Source organism: Centruroides vittatus, unplaced genomic scaffold, assembly GCF_030686945.1.
Source record: "Centruroides vittatus isolate TY-2023 unplaced genomic scaffold, ASM3068694v2 contig_1012, whole genome shotgun sequence".
Taxonomy (NCBI): Eukaryota; Metazoa; Arthropoda; class Arachnida; order Scorpiones; family Buthidae; genus Centruroides; species Centruroides vittatus.
Genome location: NW_027120659.1, coordinates 789,636 through 812,946, shown reverse-complemented (window position 1 = coordinate 812,946; position 23,311 = coordinate 789,636). Strand labels below are relative to the sequence as shown.

General features: G+C 32.6%; 2 protein-coding genes across 2 annotated transcripts in view; one reads left to right on the top strand and one right to left on the bottom strand.

The window, feature by feature from the left end:
• The window catches only part of LOC136986253 (uncharacterized), a 171,553-nt gene extending 162,351 nt beyond the window's left edge, over nucleotides 1–9,202 (bottom strand). The window contains exon 1 of the mRNA XM_067283781.1: nucleotides 8,158–9,202. Coding sequence (XP_067139882.1) covers nucleotides 8,158–9,113 — 956 coding nt within the window. The 5' untranslated portion in view covers nucleotides 9,114–9,202. The remainder of the gene's footprint in view (nucleotides 1–8,157) is intronic.
• On the top strand, nucleotides 127–17,353 carry Gmppb (GDP-mannose pyrophosphorylase B). The gene is made up of 8 exons (XM_067283677.1): nucleotides 127–246; nucleotides 315–445; nucleotides 4,731–4,811; nucleotides 4,886–5,077; nucleotides 13,295–13,450; nucleotides 16,034–16,240; nucleotides 16,312–16,494; nucleotides 16,976–17,353. The coding sequence occupies exons 2-8, from the start codon at nucleotides 317–319 to the stop codon at nucleotides 17,105–17,107; spliced, it is 1,080 nt and encodes a 359-aa protein (XP_067139778.1). The 5' UTR covers nucleotides 127–246; nucleotides 315–316; the 3' UTR covers nucleotides 17,108–17,353.
• The last annotated feature ends 5,958 nt before the right edge of the window (nucleotides 17,354–23,311 follow it).

The window sequence follows — 23,311 nt, the reverse complement described above, 5'->3', positions numbered from 1 at the left end:
AAAATTTTTTTTTCTTTTATACGAACTAACCAATGATTGTTCTCATTACAAATCGAGCCAATGGGAATTTTTTTAGTATTTTTGCTAATTATATGGCGCTAAAAAGTAGCAAAGAATAAATTTAAAAATGGCAAATACGTTCTTGCCAATGATTAACACCAGAGGGCAGTATGTCGCCACGCGGCAGATCCTGATACACGAAGTCGAGATGAGTCGTCAGTCTCACGAGTGAACATCTTTTAAAAAGTTTGTTTACTTTAATTTTTTAAAATTACTTTTAATGTGATATTTATAAACGACTCTTGTAATTACAGCAATGAAGGCATTGATATTAGTTGGTGGTTATGGTACAAGACTTAGGCCACTTACTCTTAGCAGGCCAAAGCCTTTGGTGGAATTCTGTAACAAACCTATGATGATGCATCAGATAGAAGCATTGGTGGAGGTAAACATATACTTAATATTTCATCAGTTATTATGGTTTAGTATGTAGTGATGGATTAAGTCCCTCAGGAGTCTAGAGCTCTATGTGAAGGTCCCTACACATAACTTTATGACATTATAAAGTAATAGCATATAATTACAGATGTGAAATTGCTTATAAATTACGATGTACAATTGCAACAGTAAAATTTGCGTTATTTTTTCCAATTTTTGGGTTTTTATTCAGTTGTGGCAATGCAATGTGTGGGCGATCTGCCAAGGAGGAAATACCTCCCGGGAGGTTTTTTGTAGGAAACTGGCTCCTATTTAGATATTACTAATATTCAGAAAACCAGGAAAACTCCACGTGGCCAGCCCGTTTGGCGAAGTGTGAACTTGTGACTGGCTGCTGGTATTTGGTTGTTTTATCCACTCTGTCACTGGTAGGTCAGGACTGGGACGCATAAGCTACAGACCTTATGTGCCTAAGAGGTTGACCATAAATTACATTCACAATTTTTTTGAAATTTTTACTTTCCTTTCCCTCTTGACCCAGTTTGTCCAAGTTTCCATAACTCCCTTTCCTCTTCGGATGTTCAACAAAACTCGACCCTCCTTTATGAAAACTTGACCCTCCTTTATGAAAACTTGACCTATCACTTTATGAATGATTGATATAATAAGTACAAATGAAACATACAAAAAATTTTGAAATAAATATAATAAAACGCATAAAGTGATAAACTGTATAATTTAATGAAATAAACAAACGTCCGCCGAAGTTCAACCCCTCCCCCTTGTCCGACTTTGTCTGATTTGTTGTAACCTCCTCCATCCCTTCCAGTGTGGACATCATTTATGGAATGGGCAATTTGGAACTGTTAATGTGGCTATATAAATAAATGGTTTGTTTTGCACAACTGACAGAACAGTTGTGCAAAACAAACCATTTGCACACAAGTTTTATATCAGGATAATACGTAAGTAAAGTGCAATTATAGATATAAAACAGAATTAATTATAGGAATTAAAACAGCTTTATTCAAGCATGGAAACATTTTCAAATATTCTTTCCAATTTTATTCATTTTTAATTGTATAAAAAAATATTCAGATGACCATTATTTATTTTATTTTTTACATGTATAGAGTGTTTTTTGTATTTTAAAAATATGTTTTTATTTATATTTGACTACAGTAGAGAGTCACTTATCCGAATCAGTTGGGGACTGGGGTTGTTCGGATAACCGATTATGTACGAAAAAATATTTTAACCTATCCAATGTTGAAATTTTTCTCCATTGTGTGTCACTTTGTGTTGAATTTTCGTCGATTTTAAACCTAATGAAAATTTTTTAATAATAATCGAGGCTATTGTATCGTTAAAAATTATTTCTTTATTTTGTACAAACAAAATAAATATATTGAAAAATATAAAAACATAAAAGTTATACTTTAGAAGTAAATCTAGTATCAAAAAAGTTCGATTCAGCACGACACAGTCTGACTGGAAAGCATTCGGATAACCAGGTTCGGATAAACGACACTCTACTGTACTTTGCTATATATGATATTTTAAAACAGTGGTAGGCAACCTGGTCCCTACTGCTCACTAGTGGATGATTTGAGCTTTTGTGGTGGTTGGTAGAGGTTTTATCCAATGCCAAAGCTACTTTTCATTATCACCTCGCATCTATGACTCACTGACGGAGTGGGTTGTACTGTAACAGTGGCCATCACTCGAGTTGAGCTTGTTTCGTGGTGGGGTCGGCATTGTCAGATTTAGCTACTTTTTTCAGTTTGATGTAAAAAAAAACACTTGGCACACTGACAAAAAAAATTTCTATGTATTATAAACATATGCAAAATATAAATAAAGAGATAAATTTAACTACATATTTTTGCTAAACCTTCACTCAAAAATTACAAGTAACTTTGCAGTTGCACTAAATTAACTTACTGTGGAACTGGACTGGTGAGTGGTTAGAAAATTTTACTACCAACAAAGATACAAAAGTGGGCAATAGGTATAAAAAGATTGATTATCCCTGTTTTAAAAGAAAAAATATTACATAATAAAATTGCTTGTTAATACTCAAATAGGTGCCAGTTTATCATAGAAAGTCCTTCCAGCAACAAACTCCCTTGACAGTTGCATTGCCTTCTTCCATCACTTTCTCCACGTCCATTTAAATCTTATTATTATTTTTTTAACAATAGCTTGTTTTGAATAAGGAAATCTAAAAACACTTCAAGAAATACATAGAAATTAACGAGCAATTATTTATTGTGACATTGTCACAATGCCGGGCGTCAATTTTTAATCATATTTTTAATTAATTTAATTTAAAATATATGCTCTCCATTTCAAATTAGTAGTGGCTTGTCCCTCCCTGTATATCATACTTTTCCTTTAACAATAGAGTCATGCCAGTCATCTATTAACTGTTTTCAGGGGAAGTTTTGAATTGAAATAACGTGTCTTCCGGTTTGCATCAGAAGTTCATATATAGTTAATCGGAGCCTCCTGTCCCTAATATTTCCTTGTCTGGCTTCTGATTTTATCTATTTAACTCCATACTCGAGAAGGTCTATGATTTTTCAAATTGCAGCCCAGTAAACAATTTATGGCTTCTATACAAATATTTATTTCATATTGATCCTAAAAACATTTCACACCACTAATACTTACTCCAGCACATGAAATTTTAGTGAAAACACAAACATTTTCAGCTACTTTAAGACTGCTGGAGTAAGTATAAGTAGTGTGCAGTAGTGAATATTGTTTTTAATCAACTGGTCCATCTTTTGAGAGTGTTTAAATATTGATCCTATTCTACTTTTTAAATTTTAAAACCTTTGAGCTTAAAGGTATTATTGTTGTTATTGTTAATTGTCTACTTGGACTTTACTTATTAATAGGACTTTATACTGGTGTTTAAAGATTGGGTAATGAAAGTTAGTTCAGGAAAAAACAAAATTTCTTTATTATATCACCTGTAGTAATAATTTCTGGTAGACAATTAACAATAATATTAGAATTAAGGACAGTAAGGCTTTTACAAGTGTTATTGTTGTGTTACATTTCTGTTTGATAACTCATCTTTCACATTTTATTTATTTTTAATTACAAATAAACAGGCAGTCATAAACAACAATGGTTATAATATGCTCTTCAAATAACAAATGTCATGACACAGTAACAAAAATGAACATCCATATTTGAAACAATATTAAGATCTACATTTTGGGAAATTATACCAATGCCTTAGCTGTAGTCAGTCAGTGATAAATAAATGACCTAATGTGTTATTCTATTATGATGAAGCATTGATTTTCTGTCTTTATAAACAACTGTGAGACCTACCATTTTCTTTATTTGAAATTTTATTGTATTTGAAATTATAAATATATTTTATATATTTTTTGTTTTATTTTATTTGTTTATCAAACAACTGTAAAAATTAGCTACTGGACAAGATGTTCTTTGTACCCACACAGCTACAATATGTAAATGTGACACTGTAGTTGTTTACCATATCAAGTAGCATTGTAACAGAATTTTGTCTATTTTCCCCCACTTTTTTCCCTTCTAAATTTTTAGTAATGTAGATTAAAAATCACTGAAAGAAACAAATTAGAATAAAAAAAACTTATCAGTTAATTGTCATTAACCTCACAACATTCAGTGCAAAAGATGAAAGGCATGACTGTTGTTTCCCTGTTTTCTGCTTGCGTCAGTTGAGTTTTACTTTAACAGTACCTAAATATGCTAAGTTTTAATTATAGGCTTTGTTTTACCTAAATTTAGGTATAATGTCATGCATTGTTTTTGCAATAAATTTTCCCTTCTTATTTTTATGTTGGTGTAGTTAATTTTACATTTGTTCTCCTGAGAGGCTGATTCCTGGACTTTGGAATGGCTCTTACCCTCGCGCCTTACATATTTCGATCTTATCTAGAATTCAAATTGGAGTGAGTTCGATAATTTACATCTGATGGCGAAACCTCTATCCAAAAGGGTTGTCTCTCTATTTTGATGGTCTCCAAATCCCATGCTGGATATTAGGTAAAGTAGCAGCTGTAAATGAGGTAATTGGGATGTTATCAGCTCTGATAAGTGAAAAGGAACCAATGATCCTTTGTGAGATATAATTTGCTAAAATCAGCTTGTTAACACACAATAGGCTTAACAGTGCATTAAGTATTTTACATGCCATTTTATTTGACATAATGATAATATGATTATTGTTTTTTTTTGTTAAATAATTCCAAATTGAAAAAATCTCATTTTTTTATGCATTACAGGCAGGGGTCACCCATGTAATTTTAGCAGTTAGTTATAGGGCTGAATTACTAGAGAAAGAAATTAAGAAAGAAGAAGAAAAGGTAAGTTATTACTTTTTTATTTAATATATTAATAATACAAAACTTCAAATATGTATTTTTTATATTAAATGCAGTTAGGAATTGAAATTACGATATCACTCGAAACGGAGCCTCTTGGAACTGCAGGCCCTCTTGCTCTGGCCAGGACATTATTAACAACTGATGATGAACCATTTTTTGTTTTGAACAGTGACATTATATGTGACTTCCCATTTAAAGAAATGGTGAGGTTTCATAAAAATCACGGAAAGGAAGGAACACTAGTAGTAAGTTATTAATATACATTTTTGAAAAAGCAATTAATACTTTAAAAATTTTTAATGTGTATCATAAAATTAATAAATTTATGAAATTCTATTGTTTAATTAATTATCTATTTCATGAACAATACATGGTCAAACCTGTCTACAATGAAACCCGTATGTAGCAGAAACCTGTCATTAATGGAAAATTTCTTCAGTCCCTTGAATTTTTTTCAAAAAGTAATGTAAATTAACCTGTATGTAGCGGAACCTGTCCAGTTCGGAAATGGAAAGTAAAATCTGACTGTATAGCGGAAAAATCGTTATCTTTATCCGATTTAACATAAATTTAACAAGAAGTTTACAAGCCTTGTATGTATAAATTATTAAAAAAGTCAAAAAATACACAACCAATACAGAATAGTAAAATCAGTAATCCCAGTAATTTTATTGGGAAAGTTTTTGCATATTTTTATTAACAGCTGTTTTTACTTAACATAAATATGTAATTTAATTATAAGTTGTGAAATTTAACACATTATTCCTGATGTGAAATTGTATTCTTTGTTTTGAAGCTTATTTTAAACTTTTTTACATCATTTTGTTTGAATAAAATTAAGTTGAAATGTCTGCATGTAAAGTGCACATTGGGCGTATTATGCATGCTTTTTAAGTTTTGCAAAGGATATCACACTATACAAATGGTAAAAAATACTCGTATAGGGTATAGGGAAGATGCTTCTAAATGCCTAATGTGTCAAATGTAGTTTTGAAAGTTTTGTTCAGAAAATTTTGAACTAAAGTATACAAAATGTATAGGCTCCCAAAAGCTGTTGAAGAGAAATCGTGGGAAGAAGTTGTCAAAGATTGATGAATAACAACTCGTAAATTTGCAACAAATCTTAGCATGGTTGAAACATCACATCACTTGAAATGGTTGTAAAACATGCTGATGATTCCCACGCAGTTTGTTTTTTTCACGTACGAAAAAAACAAACAGAATTGAGTATAATTTTGTCAGACGAAGGTAGACAGCTCTAAGGTTTCATTTTATTTTTAAATTGGTTACTCATTTTTATCTTAGAAAGCTTTTTTTTACAGATGAATGAAAAAAATTAAAGTTAAAATTAAAATATTTGCTATTAACCAAAAATTTGTTATAGCGAGGATTTGTTTAGTCAAGTACCGAGGTACCACTGTATTTAATTAATGAAATTTTGATATGTGCAGTAACATTGAGAAATTTATTAATTGCATTAATCAAGGGATACCTATAGTAGGTAATCCGTATATAGGGGAAACCTGTCTACTACGAAAGAGTTGTTCGGTCCCTTAGGGTTCCATTATAGACAGGTTTGACTGTATTATTTAAAAAAATAGTTTGATGTTTGTGTGAAAATGATTTGTGTTGTTTTTTAATTTTTGTCATTAAAGTATGAAATGTTATTAATAAGAAAATCTTAAATCAATTTAAAGTTTTGATGAAATAGTAAGAATTTCTACTTTTTATAACTCAGATTGTAACTTTGTCATCAGTTTAACTTTTATTTTTGGTAATTCTTTTTGTTTATTATTATGTGGCAAATGTCACACTCAGCTAATACAGGTGCCAAGTGCTATGCCAGACTGAAGTCAAGATATAGTTACCTAAACAAATGTAACACATTAAGCTTCTGTGTTATTGGTGTGTGTCCACATCTAGAAACTTTCTAACAATGCCGTGTTTTCAGTATTGTTGCTTTCTGTAGTATCATGTGTTTTTATTAAGGTTTAATGTTTCTAGACTTTTGTGTATGTATTTGGAACTAGCAGATAAGCCTGGCGTTGCTTGGGCAAAAAGTAACGATAGCGAAGATTAAGATTATTACATTATAGCCAATCTTACTCATTTTCACAGAATGCAAGAATTAGGTCCCCCTGTTTCCAGACTAATTAGAGAATTTTTAGATGGATCTAAAAATATGTTTGATTTCCCGCAAAAACCACATCTGCACGTGTAAATCTTGCACGCTGCTTTCTCTTAACACTTACATTGTTAATTAACACTTCCCTTATTAAGGAATACACTTCTTTCATCCCCATGTGGTACCCTACTAAACTGCAGTTAAAAACAAAAGATTTCATTTAAAATAGTACAGTAGAAGCTGAATTCTTTAGGATAAGCCTTAATTCTTTCCTTCTCCCCTCAGGGAATTTCAAAAAATTCCTTCTTAGTGTACATTCTCATGACATACCCTATTAAACGCAGTCAAAAATGCAAAAATCCACATCTAAAATAGACAGTGGAAGCAGAGTTCTTCAGGGTAAGCTTTAATCTTCTTCCTCTCCCCTGTGGAGGGGAATTTCGAAAAATCCCTTCTTAGTATACGTTCTTGTGACATACCCTGTGTACCAAATTTCAACTTTCAACTCTTAACTGTTTGGGCTCTGCACTTATTATTATTATTATTATTATTATTATGTTGGGTTAAGTGAGATATACTCGGTTAACACCGGTGGCTGTGTACTATGCCGGACCAAAGTCAAGGCATAGTAACCAAAACAGAAATTAAAGAAGTGTATCAGTGTGTGTGTCTGTATTCAGGAATTTTCTCACAATATGACATGTATTCAATATAGTGGCCTTCTGTAGTGTGATGTATGTGTTTCTATTCAATTGTAATGTGCCCAGGCTTTTGTGTAGTGTGTGTGGTATGACACCTGTAGAGGAGAGAACAACAGGTACAATAAGCACCCTATCCATCCTCCACAGATGCCTTATTTCCTGGGCGAGTTCTGTGTACTTGCTAATTTTTTCAGTGCATGCGTTTTGTATATTGTGAGTGTTTGGAATGGATATGTCTATAATGTATGTGATTTTATTGTGTTTGTCAATGAGTGTGATGTCTGGTCTGTTGTGGTAAATTGTTTTATCTGTGATTATGGCTCTGTCGTAGTACATTTTGTGCGTGTTGTTTTCCAATACTGTCTGTGGAATGTATTTGTAGTATGGCTCGTGGATGTCTACTAATTTGTGTTTCTTTACAAGCTCTTGGTGTATTATATTTGCTACTTGGTTATGTCTGTGTAAATAATCTGTCTGTGCCAAGAGCTTGCAACCAGAGGTGATGTGTTGTATAGTTTCTGGCATGATGTGACATTTTCTGCATGTGTCATTTGTGAGTGTTGCATCTTTGAGTATGTGTTTTCTGTAGTTTTTAGTATTTATGACCTGATCCTGTATGGCAATCATGAATCCTTCCGTCTCCCCAAAGAGGCATCCCCGAGCTAACCAGCTGTTTGACGCAGTTTTGTCAACAAAATCATGGGCCAGATCATAAGGATGCCTGCCATGGAGTGCCTTTCGAGCCCACGATTGCTTAATGGTGTCTATGCTTTTTATATGTTGTGTTGTGTCCATATGATGTGAGTGTAAGTTTAATGGTGTGTTATTCGAGTCTGCTAGAGTTACTGCTTTATGTAATTGTGATGTTTCTTGTTTTTTGTAGAAAAACTCTCGCAGCGACTGTATTTGTTTGTAGTGAAGGTTAACTATGTCAATCAGGCCACGTCCGCCATCTTTACGTGGAAGGGTTAATCTTTCTGTGGCGGATTTAGGATGATGTTGTTTATGCTTAGTAAGTGTTGTTCTTGTTTTCCTTTGGAGTTGCTCAAGATCTGTGTGAGTCCAATGTATAACTCCAAAAGAATATGTGAGTACTGGGATGACATATGTGTTTATTGCTTTAACTGTGTGTTTTGCATTTAACTGTGTTCTGAGAATAGCATTTAACCTACTTTGGTATTCTTTAATTAATCTTTGCTTTATTTGTGCATGTTCTGTTAGTTTGGCCTGTTGGAATCCTAAATACTTGTAGAACTCGCCCTCTTCCATGGATTCAATAATGTCTCCATTTCCAAGTGCAAAATCTTCTTTCTTCAGGATTCCTTTTTCTATGTGAAGTGTTTTGCATTTATCTAGGCCAAATTCCATTTGTATGTCCTTGGTGTATGAATGTGTGATTTGTAGGAGTTGATGAAGTTGTTTTTGTGTGGATGCATAAAGTTTTATGTCATCCATGTACAGTACATGAGATGTGACAGTGTAAACTGTATTGTTTTTTCGTGTCTGATATTGTAACCATATTGCGTGTTGTTTAACATGTTGGATAATGGGTTCAGGGCTAAGCAGAACCAGAGAGGACTCAAGGAATCTCCTTGAAAAATTCCTCGCCTAATAAAAATTTGGTTTGTTTGTATGGAAGTGTTATGAACCCTGAGATGTAGTGTTGTTCTCCAGTGCTGCATAGTGTTTTGAAAGAATGCAATGAGTGATGGATGTATTTTGTACATGTGTAGAATATGTAGCAGCCAACTGTGTGGAACACTGTCGAATGCTTTTCTGTAGTCTATATATGCCATGTGTATGTTTCTGTGTTGTTTGTGTGCTTGCCGTAGAATGACTGAATCTATGAGTAACTGTTCTTTGCATCCCTTGTGATTTCTACGGCAACCTTTTTGTTGTTCTGTTAGAATGTCGTGTTCTTCAACATGTTTGTATATTTTGTTTGCAATACAGGATGTCAATAATTTGTAGAGTGTTGGAAGACATGTAATTGGTCTGTATTGTGTGGGGTCTGTGGTATTGTTGTTTTTAGGTTTCATGTAGGTGATACCCTGAGTAAGAAAATTTGGCATGTCTTGTGGATTGATGATGATGTGTGTTAGGTGTTTAGCTAGTTCCTGGTGCAGTGATGTAAACTTTTTGTACCAGAAATTGTGAATGTTGTCTACACCAGGTGTCTTCCAGTTGTGTGTTCTGTTAACAGTGTATTGGAAATCATGTATGCTTATTTCAACACAGGGCATAGTTGGTATGTTGTGCAAGTTTCTGTTCTCCTCCTCGATCCAGCCTGCATCAGCATTATGCGTGACAGCACTGGACCAAAGAGAAGACCAATATGTTGTGAGTTCTTCTTCTGTTGGTGTGCCACTGTGCTGTGTATCAGTGTTTGCTTTGTTATTAATTTGTCTGTAAAAGAGTTTTTCATTGTTTGTAAATAATTTATTTTGTTGTTTTCGTAGTGTACATGTTTTGTATCGTTTGAGTCTACGTGCTTTGGCAGCAAGTTTTTGTTTTAGTGTATCAATGTATTCTGTAATGTGTGTGTTGTGATGTTCATGTTTTGTATGTGTTTTTATTTTCTTGAAAATGTTTTTGAGCTGTTTCCTTAATTTGGGTGTTATGTTGCTTTTAGTGTATTGTGTCAGCCTGCCTAATTGCTGTCTAATGTCATTTATTTGTATTTCTATTCTTCTCTGCCAGGCAGGCTTGTGATAGTATTGTGTTTTCTGTGTATTTGTCTGTGACTGTACTTTCAGTCCATGGTGTGTCACTACTGTGACTGCCCCAGCATAAACTAATGTATGAATGTCTGCGAGTGTAGAAATTGAATGAATGTAGTGTGGTATTAAGTGAGTGTTTACATAATTTAGTGTTTTTCCTACTTCCTTTGACGTGTTGATTTTTGGTATTCGTGGTCGTTGTGTGGGATCTGTGCCTGTATATTTAGTGAGTGTTTCCTGAAATATAAGTGAGAGCGTATTAACTAAATCCATGTCTATGTTATCAGTGATGGACGAGGAAGTGTCTGTAGTATCATTAGTGGTAATTGTTGTATGTGTGTTATTATCAATGCTTGTTGCTGGATTATCCTGACAGGTTACATGATCTTCATTAATGTTAGATGTTTCTGTCTGTTGATGTATTTGATCAGCAACCTGTTGTTTGATAAGTTCAAGTGTTGTTTGTGGAATAAGGTTGTTGTGTATAATTGTTCTTTTTTGATCAACAACCCTTTGTTCAGTGACAGTGAGGTGAGGATATTGTTGTGTGAATTTATGGTGTAGTTGTTGTCTGTATGCTGTCATGTTTGTTTCAAGTTTTGTGATCGTGTAATAAGTACGGATGATAAACTCGTTCATTTCTACTGTCCATTTCATCCGTTGGCGTGGTTTTCCAGCCTTTGTGGTCTGTGGATGCATTGCCACAGAAACACCAAGGCTGGGTTGGTTCCTCACATCTGTTGAGGGCATTGCAGTAGCCATGCTTGGGCCGGTGCTGCTTTCGCCACCGGTAACCAAGGGAGACTGTGGCCTATTTTTCGAACGTGAGCCTCTGCCTAACCCACGAACGCGGACCTTGTTAACCCGGGCGACGTCCGAGCCGGTATCACACTTTGATCTAGTTATCACCATAATAAATATCTCCACAGAATGTGGGTGTGGTCACTCTTAGCTTCATTTCTCCCCATAGACCTTACTGGCATGGGTGTCCCTACCAGGAGCTTGTGCTCCAGCCTGCATTGCCCTATGGATCAGTAAAATTACTGGTCTCTCCCACCACGACCAGGTGGTGACCACGGAGAGTTATTATTATTATTATTATTATCATCATCTTAATTATATAATACAGTACCTCCCCCTATAACACGGTAGATACGTTTCGTGTTGTACGAGTCCCTTAAATATATGAGCCAATACAACCCAGCACGCCCAGTACGTGTGCAGTTTAGGGGCTATGGCTGTTTGAAAGGTTTTCTTTCATAAAATTAATTGATTCTAGAATAATTTGACTCAACATTTCAAAATCACGTATAATTTTTTGGGAATAATCCATATAAACTATGCTATAAACAAAAAATTGTAGGACTACTTACCAAGTGTGCACCGTTCAAAGACGCCATTGCCTAAGCTTGTTTTTGTAGCGGAGCGACTCATCAAACAGCGGATGCATTTCCTGATAAGTTATTCTTTCTGCGAAGAATTCGCTGAACTTTGGAGACATCATTAATAGAAATATAATTTTTATGGCCGTTGAATAATACTGTAAATGTTTTTTCACAAGAACTGTATAAAAATTTATCGATACTTTCCCACCTAAACTCTTCGTATATATGCCTGGTGCTGGACAGCGGCAAGTAGTTCGGCTGCTTGTTCGCTAATGGTCCAGAATCGACCAATCCTGTCTTGACACGAGTCGGCGATGACGTTTTACCGTGTTGTACGAGTCTCTTTTAGCATGTTATACGAACCGGATCGCAATTTTTTTGCCGTGTTATAGGAAACCGTGTTATATGAACCCGTGTTATAGGGGGGGGGCTACTGTATATATATATATATATATATATATATATAATCAAGATGGGATATATAGATGAAAGCAACAATAGGTACAATAAATAGTTGCCTTTTATTATTATTATTAAATATATTCTACCACTGACTAAATGGTAATATTTGTTAAGGTGTTGTGTTACTTGATATTTTTTCAGATTTTAACCAAAATTGTTGTTTAGAGGTACTGCAATTTGTGATTAACTGAACATATTATCACAAACCATAAAATTTCTGTCATGAGAAAGTTAAACTTTATTTAATTGTAAATTTCCTTGTTTTGAATTTTAGCTTTTGTGTTTTTGATCAAATTTTCAATATGTATAAATGAATTAGGAACATTTTATGGAAATTTCATAATAGTGTTCAGGATTAAATTTGCAACAGAAGTTAGTTTCATAACTTTATCAGTAAAAAAAAAATATATTAAGAGCATGTAAATGATTGATTTTATCTATCTGTAAATGAATTTGGGTAATGAATTGTGTGATCTATGTGTAACTTGGTTACATGTTTTTGAAATTACTTAGCCATAAAACTTTTATTCTTGCCGAATTATCATCACTTTTGTAATTTTAATTAAACTTATATATCTGTTTCTGTGGGAAAATATAAACAGGGTAAAACAATTGTTCAAATCAAACACAAATTTGCTTTAAAGAATTTATCATACAGAAATATCCAGGCATTTTATTAAAATAGACTGTATTAACTAAAGGAGGAAGCATTTTGGATATGTTGTCCCTCATCAATCCTTTCCTTAACAAACATCTGATAAGAATTGAATAAAAATATTGAATTTTTAAGTATAATTTTATCTTACCAGATGTTTATTAAAGAAAGGATTGATGAGGGACAACAATGTCCAAAATGCTCCACTCTTTTAGTTAATACAGTCTATTCTAATCAATTGTCTGGATGTTTATATATGATAAGTTCTTTACAGCAATTCTGTGCTTGATTTGAGCAACTTTAAACAGAATACTAAGCTATTAAAGTACCAATGGGTAAAACAATTAAAAAAAAAATGTTTTCTAATATTTTGAAATATTCTAAGAGTATTAAATGTATTATTTTTATATATAGGTAACAAGGGTAGAAGAACCTTCTAAGTATGGTGTAGTAGTTTATGATGAAACAGGAAAAATTGAGATGTTTGTCGAGAAACCTCCAGAATTTGTTTCTAATAAAATAAATGCTGGAATGTACATTTTAAGCACATCAGTTCTAAAACGAATACAGGTATGAGATTTTTAATTTTATATTATAAATGTAAGATAATTACAACTAACCAAATAATTACAACAGAGATCAAATAAATAAAATAATTAAAAATTTATTTATTTTATAATTATTATTTTTAATAAGAGATGGTGGCCTGGTGGTCATCCTTCTTCCAAATTGATTAATAATTATCGTCTTAATAGCCTGAATATACAGTTGACTCCACATAGGTTGACACCCCAAGGGGAAATGGAAATGTGTCAAGTTATCTGATGTGACGACTAAAGCGAAGTTGGAAAAAAAACCACAAAACTACAATTAGGAAAATACAGTAGTGCATTATACAGTAGTATAGGCTTACAATACATTGTGTCCTCCATTTACAATTGCTCTGTAGATGAAAAACTGAAAAATTTGTTTAGTGCTGTTTGTTTTGAGCACTTAACTGTCTCGACTTTCTTTTTCAACGATCACGAACGCCTTGAAAACATCATCTTCGCAATTGTCAGTTGTTGGCAAGTAACGTCTAAGTATTCTTAATGCCTCTAGCATGAGAAAATGCAAAATTGGATTCTGGTGTGACATTGATGTAGATTGTATACAGTCAAACCTGTTTTTATGCGGGGGATAGGGACCGCATTAAAAAAAATCTCACGAAACTTTACGAATGGCTGTAAATAATAGTTTTCGTGACACAATTAAAAAATATTTTTTTATGCGGTCAACAGGGACCGCATAAAAAAAGTCTCACATAGAAAATAACTCAAAACCGTACGAAATAGAATTTATTGACAACAGATGTCAGCACTTGACTGCATCGTCTGGTCTATCGTCTGTTTTACATATTTTTGTCCAGGTGGTGTTTTGTTGACTTAAAAAGTAAATTATTTCATTTTTCGCATATTCATGCAATAATATTACTATAATAAGTGCATTTATGCTATAATAAGTTTATTTAGCTATAATAAGTCAACGTAAGACATGACCGAATCGCACGAGACTAGTCGCCAACTATACCGCACAAATTAAAAATTCGCATTAAAAAAATCGCACAAATAAAAATCGCACATAAAAAGAGCGCATAAAAACAGGTTTGACTGTATTTTCTTTTTGTTTATCTGTTGTTATTTTATACATAAAAATACATAAAATGTTAAGGCATTTTTATTAATATGTATATATATATATTAATAATATATTAATAAATAAATAGACTCTCCCTCCTGAAAAAAAAATGTGTTCACACCACACGTACAGAGTAAATTCATTTTTTCAGGAGGGGGTGATGACTCATCAGAGTGTGGGACAGCAAAAGTATGTCGACTTATCCAGTAGTGACGAGTTAAACGGTGTTGAGTAAATCAGAGTTTTTTAACATTAATGTCTATGTAAGTTGGCCAGGACCACAGAAAACTGACTACCTCGGTCACGACCTATGCGGAGTTGACTGTATATGTATGTATGTATGTATGTATATATATACCTATATATATATATATATATATAGAGTATAATAACTGAACTTGGTGCCAATATTTTGGAGATATATTCTATGGTCAAAAATAATCCTGATATCCTCTATAAACATTTTTCAAAATCTGCTTTGTTTCAAGATCAGTTTGCCAAAAACAGGGCTTTTTAAATTTCCTGCTAGAGTACTAATACTACAGTAGTCAACTTTTTAAAGTAACTTTGTAATATTTTTTTATAGTTCTATGAACAGATTGAGGTAAATAATTGCTATCCAAGTAGGCCCTACTATAAAAAACATAAAGGCTTATCCACTTTAATATTTGTATTTTGCATGTCAATTTATCCAGGGGTGAAGAGTTAAATGGTGTCGAGTAAACCAGAGATTTTTAACATTAATGCCTATGTAAGTCAACGGTGCCGAATTATACTTATGATGACTTATTTGGACTCGACTGTATTTACTTATATGTTTTGTATACTATTCTTCATTATAGTTTTTTTGCATGTTACTTTATTATTGCTATTTAATTTTACATTTTCTTGTATCTGTTTTAATTGGGGATACTGTTTTTGGGGAGGCATTATTTATCATTAAGATACGGTCATTTTTATAAAGAATAATATCATTTATAAGAATTGTTCAAAATGTTCTTTACGGATGTAGATGTTTAATTGCATACAATGAACCAGCAACTCATACACGCTGTTAACATATATTCAGAAAAACAATTTTCAACGCTTAAAATGAAAATGCTTGTATGTATTGGTAACACAGAAATTTAAAATTTCTGTGTTACCAATGTGAACAAACGGCAGGATGTTTAAAGTTACTTTCTAATCTAATTTTTTGGTAGGTCATATCTTGAAAAAATCCTTTAAAGAGGACTTATTTGTGACCCTAGAATGTGTCCCTAAAATATTTCCACCAAGTTCAGTTACACTCTGTGTGTGTGCATGTGTACATATCATTGGAACTTGCCTACACTAATAAATAAATAACCAATTGGTAACAATTAAGAGGATAGATAAATAAGATTACAATTAGTGGAAATTTTGGTTTCATTGATCATGACATCAGAAGGACATATATATTAATTAAGTTAAGACTATTTCAGTTTTTAATTTCAGTTAAGACCCACTTCCATTGAAAAAGAAGTATTTCCATACATGGCACAAGATGGAGAATTATATGCAATGGAATTACAAGGATTTTGGATGGACGTCGGACAACCAAAGGACTTTTTAACAGGAATGTGCTTTTATCTAGCGGCATTAAAACAGTGGAATTCTGCGGCCTTATATCAAAATGCCGGAGTCGTTGGAAATGTCTTAGTGGTAGGAATTTTGTAAATTACATTTATTTTTTTATCTCTTGTTAAGAATCTAACTAATGTTATATTTGTTAGGATCCCAGTGCTAAAATTGGTAAAAGTTGTAGGATAGGTCCAAATGTTACAATCGGCCCTGATGTAATCATTGAAGATGGTGTATGTATCAAGAGATGTACAATATTAAAAGGAGCTCACATTCGTTCCCATTCCTGGTTAGAATCCTGCATTATAGGCTGGAGATGTGTTGTTGGGCAATGGGTGAGTCTTGAATTCAATGTATTTTGTTTTTATTATTTATAAAATAATAACTTATTTTATAAATAATTAACAACTATTAACTTATTAACAAAATAACTTATTTTATATAATTAATCTTAAAATATAAATTATAAGTAATTGAAAGGAAACAGATTCTTTGATACTTTCTTAATACATTTTAAAAGGAATAGTATAATGTAAATTTATAATTTAGAATTATGGTGTGGTTTGGTCTCTGCAGCATTGTCAGTGTTCCTACTGGAATTTTCTTAATTTTGCAAATTATTTTACCAAATGAAGATTTAATTCACCATTGCGTGCAGCCAATATATATTTGTAATAATTTTTATGTTAATCATTATTAGAATAAATACAGTATTTTATTTTGAAGTTAGATTTTGAAAAACACATTTTTTTGACATTATGCAGAAAAATTTAACTAGACAAATATACAGATGTAATATAGTTATTTTGTTTAAAGGTGAGGATGGAAAATACATCCGTTCTTGGTGAAGACGTTATTGTAAAGGACGAAATTTATGTGAACGGAGGAAAGGTGCTACCACACAAGGCAATATCTGAATCCGTAACAGAGCCGCAAGTAATTATGTGAACTGTAAATTACCGTGACGTTCCCATTTTTCATCCAAACATACTATTATGAATTGTAAGGTGTATGGATTACACTGCCAAATTTTTTGCTAAACACTTTAATTGGATTGCAAAATCAGTCATTAATTTAAAAAAAAACAGATTGAAATGTTAAAGCATTCTTATCTTTTATAAATGCATCTTTGTAATCTTTCATTATTGATTGGTTAAGCACTACAATTAAAAACGATGTAAAATTTCTAGTGAATTTTTTCTGATATTTCTGAGTTATTCAATGACTTTAATATGTAGAAAGTAGTTTATTTTTTTATGGTTATTATTTGTTAACTTTTTGTTTTCTAGACTTGCATTTAAATCATGTGCTTTGGGTGAGAAAAACATCTACAGAATTATTCCATAACAATTTACTAATGATTTAAAGTAATGAATATAAACACAACAACAGAAGCTTCGGGCATTAAATTCTTAATTAATATTACATTTTGCATTTTGATCTAGAAAGGAATTTTAACATCTAAAACTTCAGTTTTATATTAAGATGAATGAAGAAATAAGTCATAAAATCATAAATAAAAATTAATTGTTGTACAGAATATAATTCGTAAATCAGATTTTCCTACTTAAAAGATGATGATCGTAAAATTTATAAAATTAATAGGTAAGTACAAAGTAAAATTTTTTTTTAATTTCTGTAATTATGTACTATTTGTATGAAAGTTTGAATAAGATGCTTTGTATAATATAGAAAATATTTTTAATATATTACCAACAACAATTTTCTAAATAACTAACAAATAATTCAAAAGTTTGTCATACAAAATACAAGAAATTACAGTGAAATGCCATTCTGTTTACAAACAACTGTAATTATAGTTTATTTAAATATTACATTTTGTTATTTACTGTATTTTTGAAATAAGGAAAATGGCATGTAACGTATATTCAATATATTCATATGTTATCAGTGTTTTATTCTTTTCCAAAAGATATTTATTTTGTACTAACAATAATGTGCCATGTCAATCAAAAAATTCATGTTTTAATTTCAATTTTTGAATATTCAGAAGAGAATTAAACATTTCTACGATTTTAAATTAGTTTGTTTTCATTATTATTTTTTGTGTAATATGAATGCTTTGGTTTTTAATTTAGTAAATGTAAAGAAATAGCATATTTGGTTTATATGGTAGACTATAGTTTTGTTCATTAAGAAGGGGTCATTGTAGCTGAAAGATCTGAAATGTCTATTGACCCATATAATTTGTCAGTCTACCACTCAGAAATCTTAGAAGAGAGGTTACCAAAAGTGTTCTATATTCATCAATTTTAATGAAAATTTAATCATAATAAGTACTAACAAAAAATGATTTTTTAAGAAAGAAAATTAACTGCTAATAAAATGTTCATTCACAAGATATGGCTGGCTGTCAGAACACAGTGTTATTGTTCATCAGTGAAGTCTATTGACTTGGTATATTGCTGTGGTAGCAAGACATCAGACAAGAAATCATGGCTGATTAATATGTGAATTGAATATCTTGATACCCTCTTCCAAGCAGTTCCTAGCTGGCTTCATTCCCACTGATCTCACTTCTTCAACCAATCTTCCAGTGTAATACTCATACCAAACTGAGTTGTCTGGAGATTCTGAGCAGTGTCCATATTGCCAATTTATCCATACCCCACAGAGGCCTAAAACCCAAACCCATTTCAAGTGGTAAGTAATGGCTGCATGTTTCTGTGACAATTGAGTATGGAACCACTTCCTACAGAATGAGCTGTGATTTTCCAGATCAGTGATGCATTATAAATTCATGGGGCCCCACGAAAATTTGAATTAGGAGCCCCATGTACAGTATTGACTTCAAACACTTTTGTTTTGGGAATTTTGGGGTGATTTTCCCAGTATCCTTGTTTGTTTTTTAACGTGACCTATGTGCACCCTGCACCTGTACCACATCAGGAATCTAAGGTCCCCAGATGTGGCCTAAATTAAAATTTTGATATTTTTAGTATAGTAATGAGTTTGTAAAAGATTTGTTTGGGGCCCTAGACAATTGCCCTTTTTACACATAACATAATGCTCCACTGTTCCAGACCTGTAGTCTTTACTACATTTTACTTTGAGGAAGTAGTGCTCTCCAACAGGACACTTATTCCTCATCTTTTGAGTGTCCTCTTAGATCACTCAAATCAGATAACAGAGCAGAAGGCCCCAGCCAAAATTGGTCATGCCCCACTACTGTAAGAACAGCCATAGTGGATATTGAATGAAGCGTGCCTAAATAATGCAACAATTCAGTCTGATCAGAAAGTATCTTGAGAAGAGCATTGCAAACAAGTGTGTCCCAGCACAATGTTGGAACATCATGTTGCCACTCTTCATTGAGCCAGTTCTGAATCAATCAATTAGTAAATAATGGTAATTTTAAATCAATTTCTGGTAATAGTAACTTTACCAATTCCATACCCAATTAAAACACTTTGTGAACATTCCTCCTTAGGTGGCATAACCTTACTTACATTTTCTTGATGAAGTTTTGTGCCGCAGAATTACAGAAGAGCATTTAGAATTGAGAATTGAGACCATACAGAGAGAGCACTCAGAATTGTGAGCATATATAGAAGTGATTTTCTTTTTACTTCTGTATATGCTCACAATTCTGAGTGCTCACTTCTGTATGCTTTCAATTCTGAATGGCAAACTGAACGTTGAGTTCTATCTATAGCATCTCTAGCTAGCCAACCTAGAGGTATAATTAATTTTAAATGTTTTGTTGCTTTAACAAATGAAAAAAATATATATTTATTCTTTCTTTTAAATTATGCTTTCTTTTTCCATTCACCATAACATTTTTCTGACATTTTATGAAAAAATTTAGAAACAAAAGACACTCAGAAATTTTTGTTTGAAGCAAGATTACTACTTGGCAAGTCCTGCCGAAAGCAGGACTGCCAAGCAACCAAGTTGTGTCAATGGGCATGTTTCCTGGTAATGTAGCTTTAATACACCTGAATAAGCAAGTCAATGACAATTACATTTGTAACAGATTTTGCTATTCATTTGCTTATCCAGGTGCGCTGCTGCATTGCCTGTTTTATCAGGAAATGCAGTAGTGCACTCAAAATTTAATCTTGGGGGAGCAGAGTTGAACAGATAAAAGTTTTAATCCGAATTCAATAAAATTCCCACCTTATGTGACCGCTAATTCATAAATAATAGAAAACGTGATGTAATATAAATTTAAAAAAAAATAAATTTTTAAATTATATTTTTAATTTATTTAATTTAAAATATATGCTCTCAATCTCAAATTAGTAGTGTCTTGCTCCTGTATCTCATACTTTTCCTGATAACAACAGGGTCATCTATGTAACTCTGTTCAGGAAAAAATTTTTGAATTGAAATCACATGACTTCCAGTCTAGACTGGAAGTCATGTGATTTCAATATATGCAATTAACTATATATGAACTTCCAGTCTAGACTGGAAGTTCATATATAGTTAATTTGGGCCTCTTGCCCTAAGATTTTCATACCTGTTCTGGATTTTCATCTAACTCTGTTCTCGAGATTAATGAAGGACAGATATACAGTGGGAATTTATAGGTCTGCAATTTGAAAATTGTAGCCCAATTAAGTTCTATTACCTCTTAAGACAAAAATAAAAAATAATTATTTTTCACAACTTTTATTGACACTTTTGTCCAAGTAAAGATATGCAACATTTATTCATTAGCTTGGTTTTTGCTTAATACTACGTTTGCACACAATCCACGACTCATTTCGATCTTGATTTACCTACAATCTGGATTGTGAACGTCATGCTGTTTGCACAGCCAGTCTGCTTGAGAACAACCTGGCTATTACACGTGATGATAAAACTGACATAACTATGCGGTAAGTCACGAACACCAACAAAACAACAAACAAAATGGAAGTTTTGGTTAGAAATAAATACAGTACTTTTTCTTGACATTTATCTAATAATAGACAGATGTCATCATCTCTCCAAATACAGTATCTTTTTTATTTCTCTGTTGATAGCCCAACACGTGTTCCCCCTCCATCTTGTATTTTCTTGCGTGCGTGGGATTGTGGGATCTCTCTTATCACTGGATCTAGTTTCAAGAACTCTCTTGACTCAATCACGATTGAACCTCGTTTCAGTCGAGATTGAATCTGTCAAGGGAGGTCGCCCCAAGGCATAGTCGCCAACCTTGGTCATAATCTAGATTGAAGAGCTCTGTGCGAACGGGGTATAAGACTGTCATTTGTTAAAGCTAGAGTACCTAGATATCAGAGTAGCGATACACGAGTCATTGCCGCCATGTTCTGTCGAATGTCATCACGTGGTCTATGGGTTTACATTAAGAAATGGCGATTTTTTTTAGTTTAATAGAGCATTTTTACGAATAAAATGCTTTATTAAACTAAAAAAAATTGTCATTTCTTAATGTAAACCCATAGACCACGTCATGACATTCGACAGAACATGGCGGCGATGACTCGTGTGTCGCTACTCTGATATCTAGGTACTCTAGTTAAAGCTATTCATTGTTCGACTTTTGTATTAATTTTTTAGGATTAATTACAGAAAATAATGAAGACATGTTGACAAAATTTTAAATTAACCAAAAATCTGTACAAGTCCACTGAATCCAGATCCATTAAATAGGAGATTAATTAATAACAGTAATTTTACACTAGACGCTTTTCAATGAAGTTTTACAGAAATTAGAACTGAAATGGACTGTTTAGTATTGTTTATTTTTTAATCGTGTGTGAATTATAAGATCCTAAAGGCTTCTTGTAAAGAGTTAAAAATGAACTGGGGGAAAAAATTTTTTTTGAGGTTTTGAATGGTTACCCTGATTGATTACACCACTCTGTACATACATTCCTCTAATAACGTTGAGGCTAGGGATTGCAATCCAGCAGTGTTTTGAATCCAGCTGGATCCAGCGTGGATGTATTTTTGGTGGAATAGTATCATCTGTCTATCTATCTATCCTTATGTTTTTTCAATGAAATAAAACATTTTTAAAAAATACTTAAGAAGCTTTTATTATTTAGACTGGTCACTATAAATCAGTAAAACTTCTTACACATTTAGGTAGTAAACTTAACTTTGGTTCGGTTTAACACTTGAGATAGAGATAATTAACTTTAAATGTTTAGTTAGATTATAATTATAATGTAATCTTTAAGTTAAATAATAGCAAAGGCAATTCTACTGATTAATTTATATTAATATATTATAATAATGTAAGGACGGATAATCAGTGGCTAAGTGGCTATCAGTCTTACCAGTTTTCATATATAGGCTCTACATATTAGTCTGTAGTTATTTATAAGTATATAAAACTATGTACTGGAAGTAGAATAAGTTAAATAAACTACACCTTTATCAATCCAGCAAAATTTAATAAAATAATAACGTTTTCAATCGTTTTTAACGATCTTCCTCGGTTACAAAAAAAAATAGAACATTAAATATAGAACATAAAATGTGTTCGGAATAAATATAAAAATTAACGGAAAATGCCCAAACGGACAAAATATAGATAAACAAACAAAATAAATAGAGGAAAATATATATACAGGGTGTTGCTTTTAAATTGACGGTACTCAGAAACATCTGTAGAGCAATCTAACAGCCAGACTGTTGCCAAATTTGGGAGAGTGACTAAGGATGACATGGAAAAGAGATTCCGTGAAGAAAAAAGTAGTACCTAAATTCGCTGGTAGAGGAGGATTTGGCGCTGTTGTAGCGAAAAAGCTACCAGCACTTCACAGAAAAAAGGGTCATCAGTCGCTTTTTTCCACTCGCATGGCCGCCTCGCACTCCGGATCTAACCCCATGTTACTTTTTTCTGTGGGGTTACTTAAAGTCCAAGGTCTATCTTGGTAGTGTCCCAAACTTGATGACTTTGAAGGATAACATTTCTCGAACTGTGATGAACATTTCTGCGGACATGTTACGTTCGGCCATAGAGAACATGGTGTTCAGGATGCAATGCCTTTTCCAGCAAGACGGTGATTACATTGAAGAAGAGAGAAGGTTATTTGCTTATTAATTAAACTTTCGTTATTACACTGAAACCTCTGTCTGATTATTCCTTCGTGTGTTTGTTAATTGCAGCTGGATTTTATGCAGATTCTTAGCTGTTTCGCTACAACAGCACCAAATCCACCTCTACCG

Bases quoted from the DNA above. Each gene is read 5' to 3' on its own strand.
- Gmppb (XM_067283677.1), top strand. From the start codon at position 317: ATGAAGGCATTGATATTAGTTGGTGGTTATGGTACAAGACTTAGGCCA. The intron at 4,812-4,885 runs GTAAGTTATTAC...TATTAAATGCAG, and splicing joins TTAAGAAAGAAGAAGAAAAG to TTAGGAATTGAAATTACGAT. The intron at 16,241-16,311 runs GTAGGAATTTTG...TATATTTGTTAG, and splicing joins TCGTTGGAAATGTCTTAGTG to GATCCCAGTGCTAAAATTGG.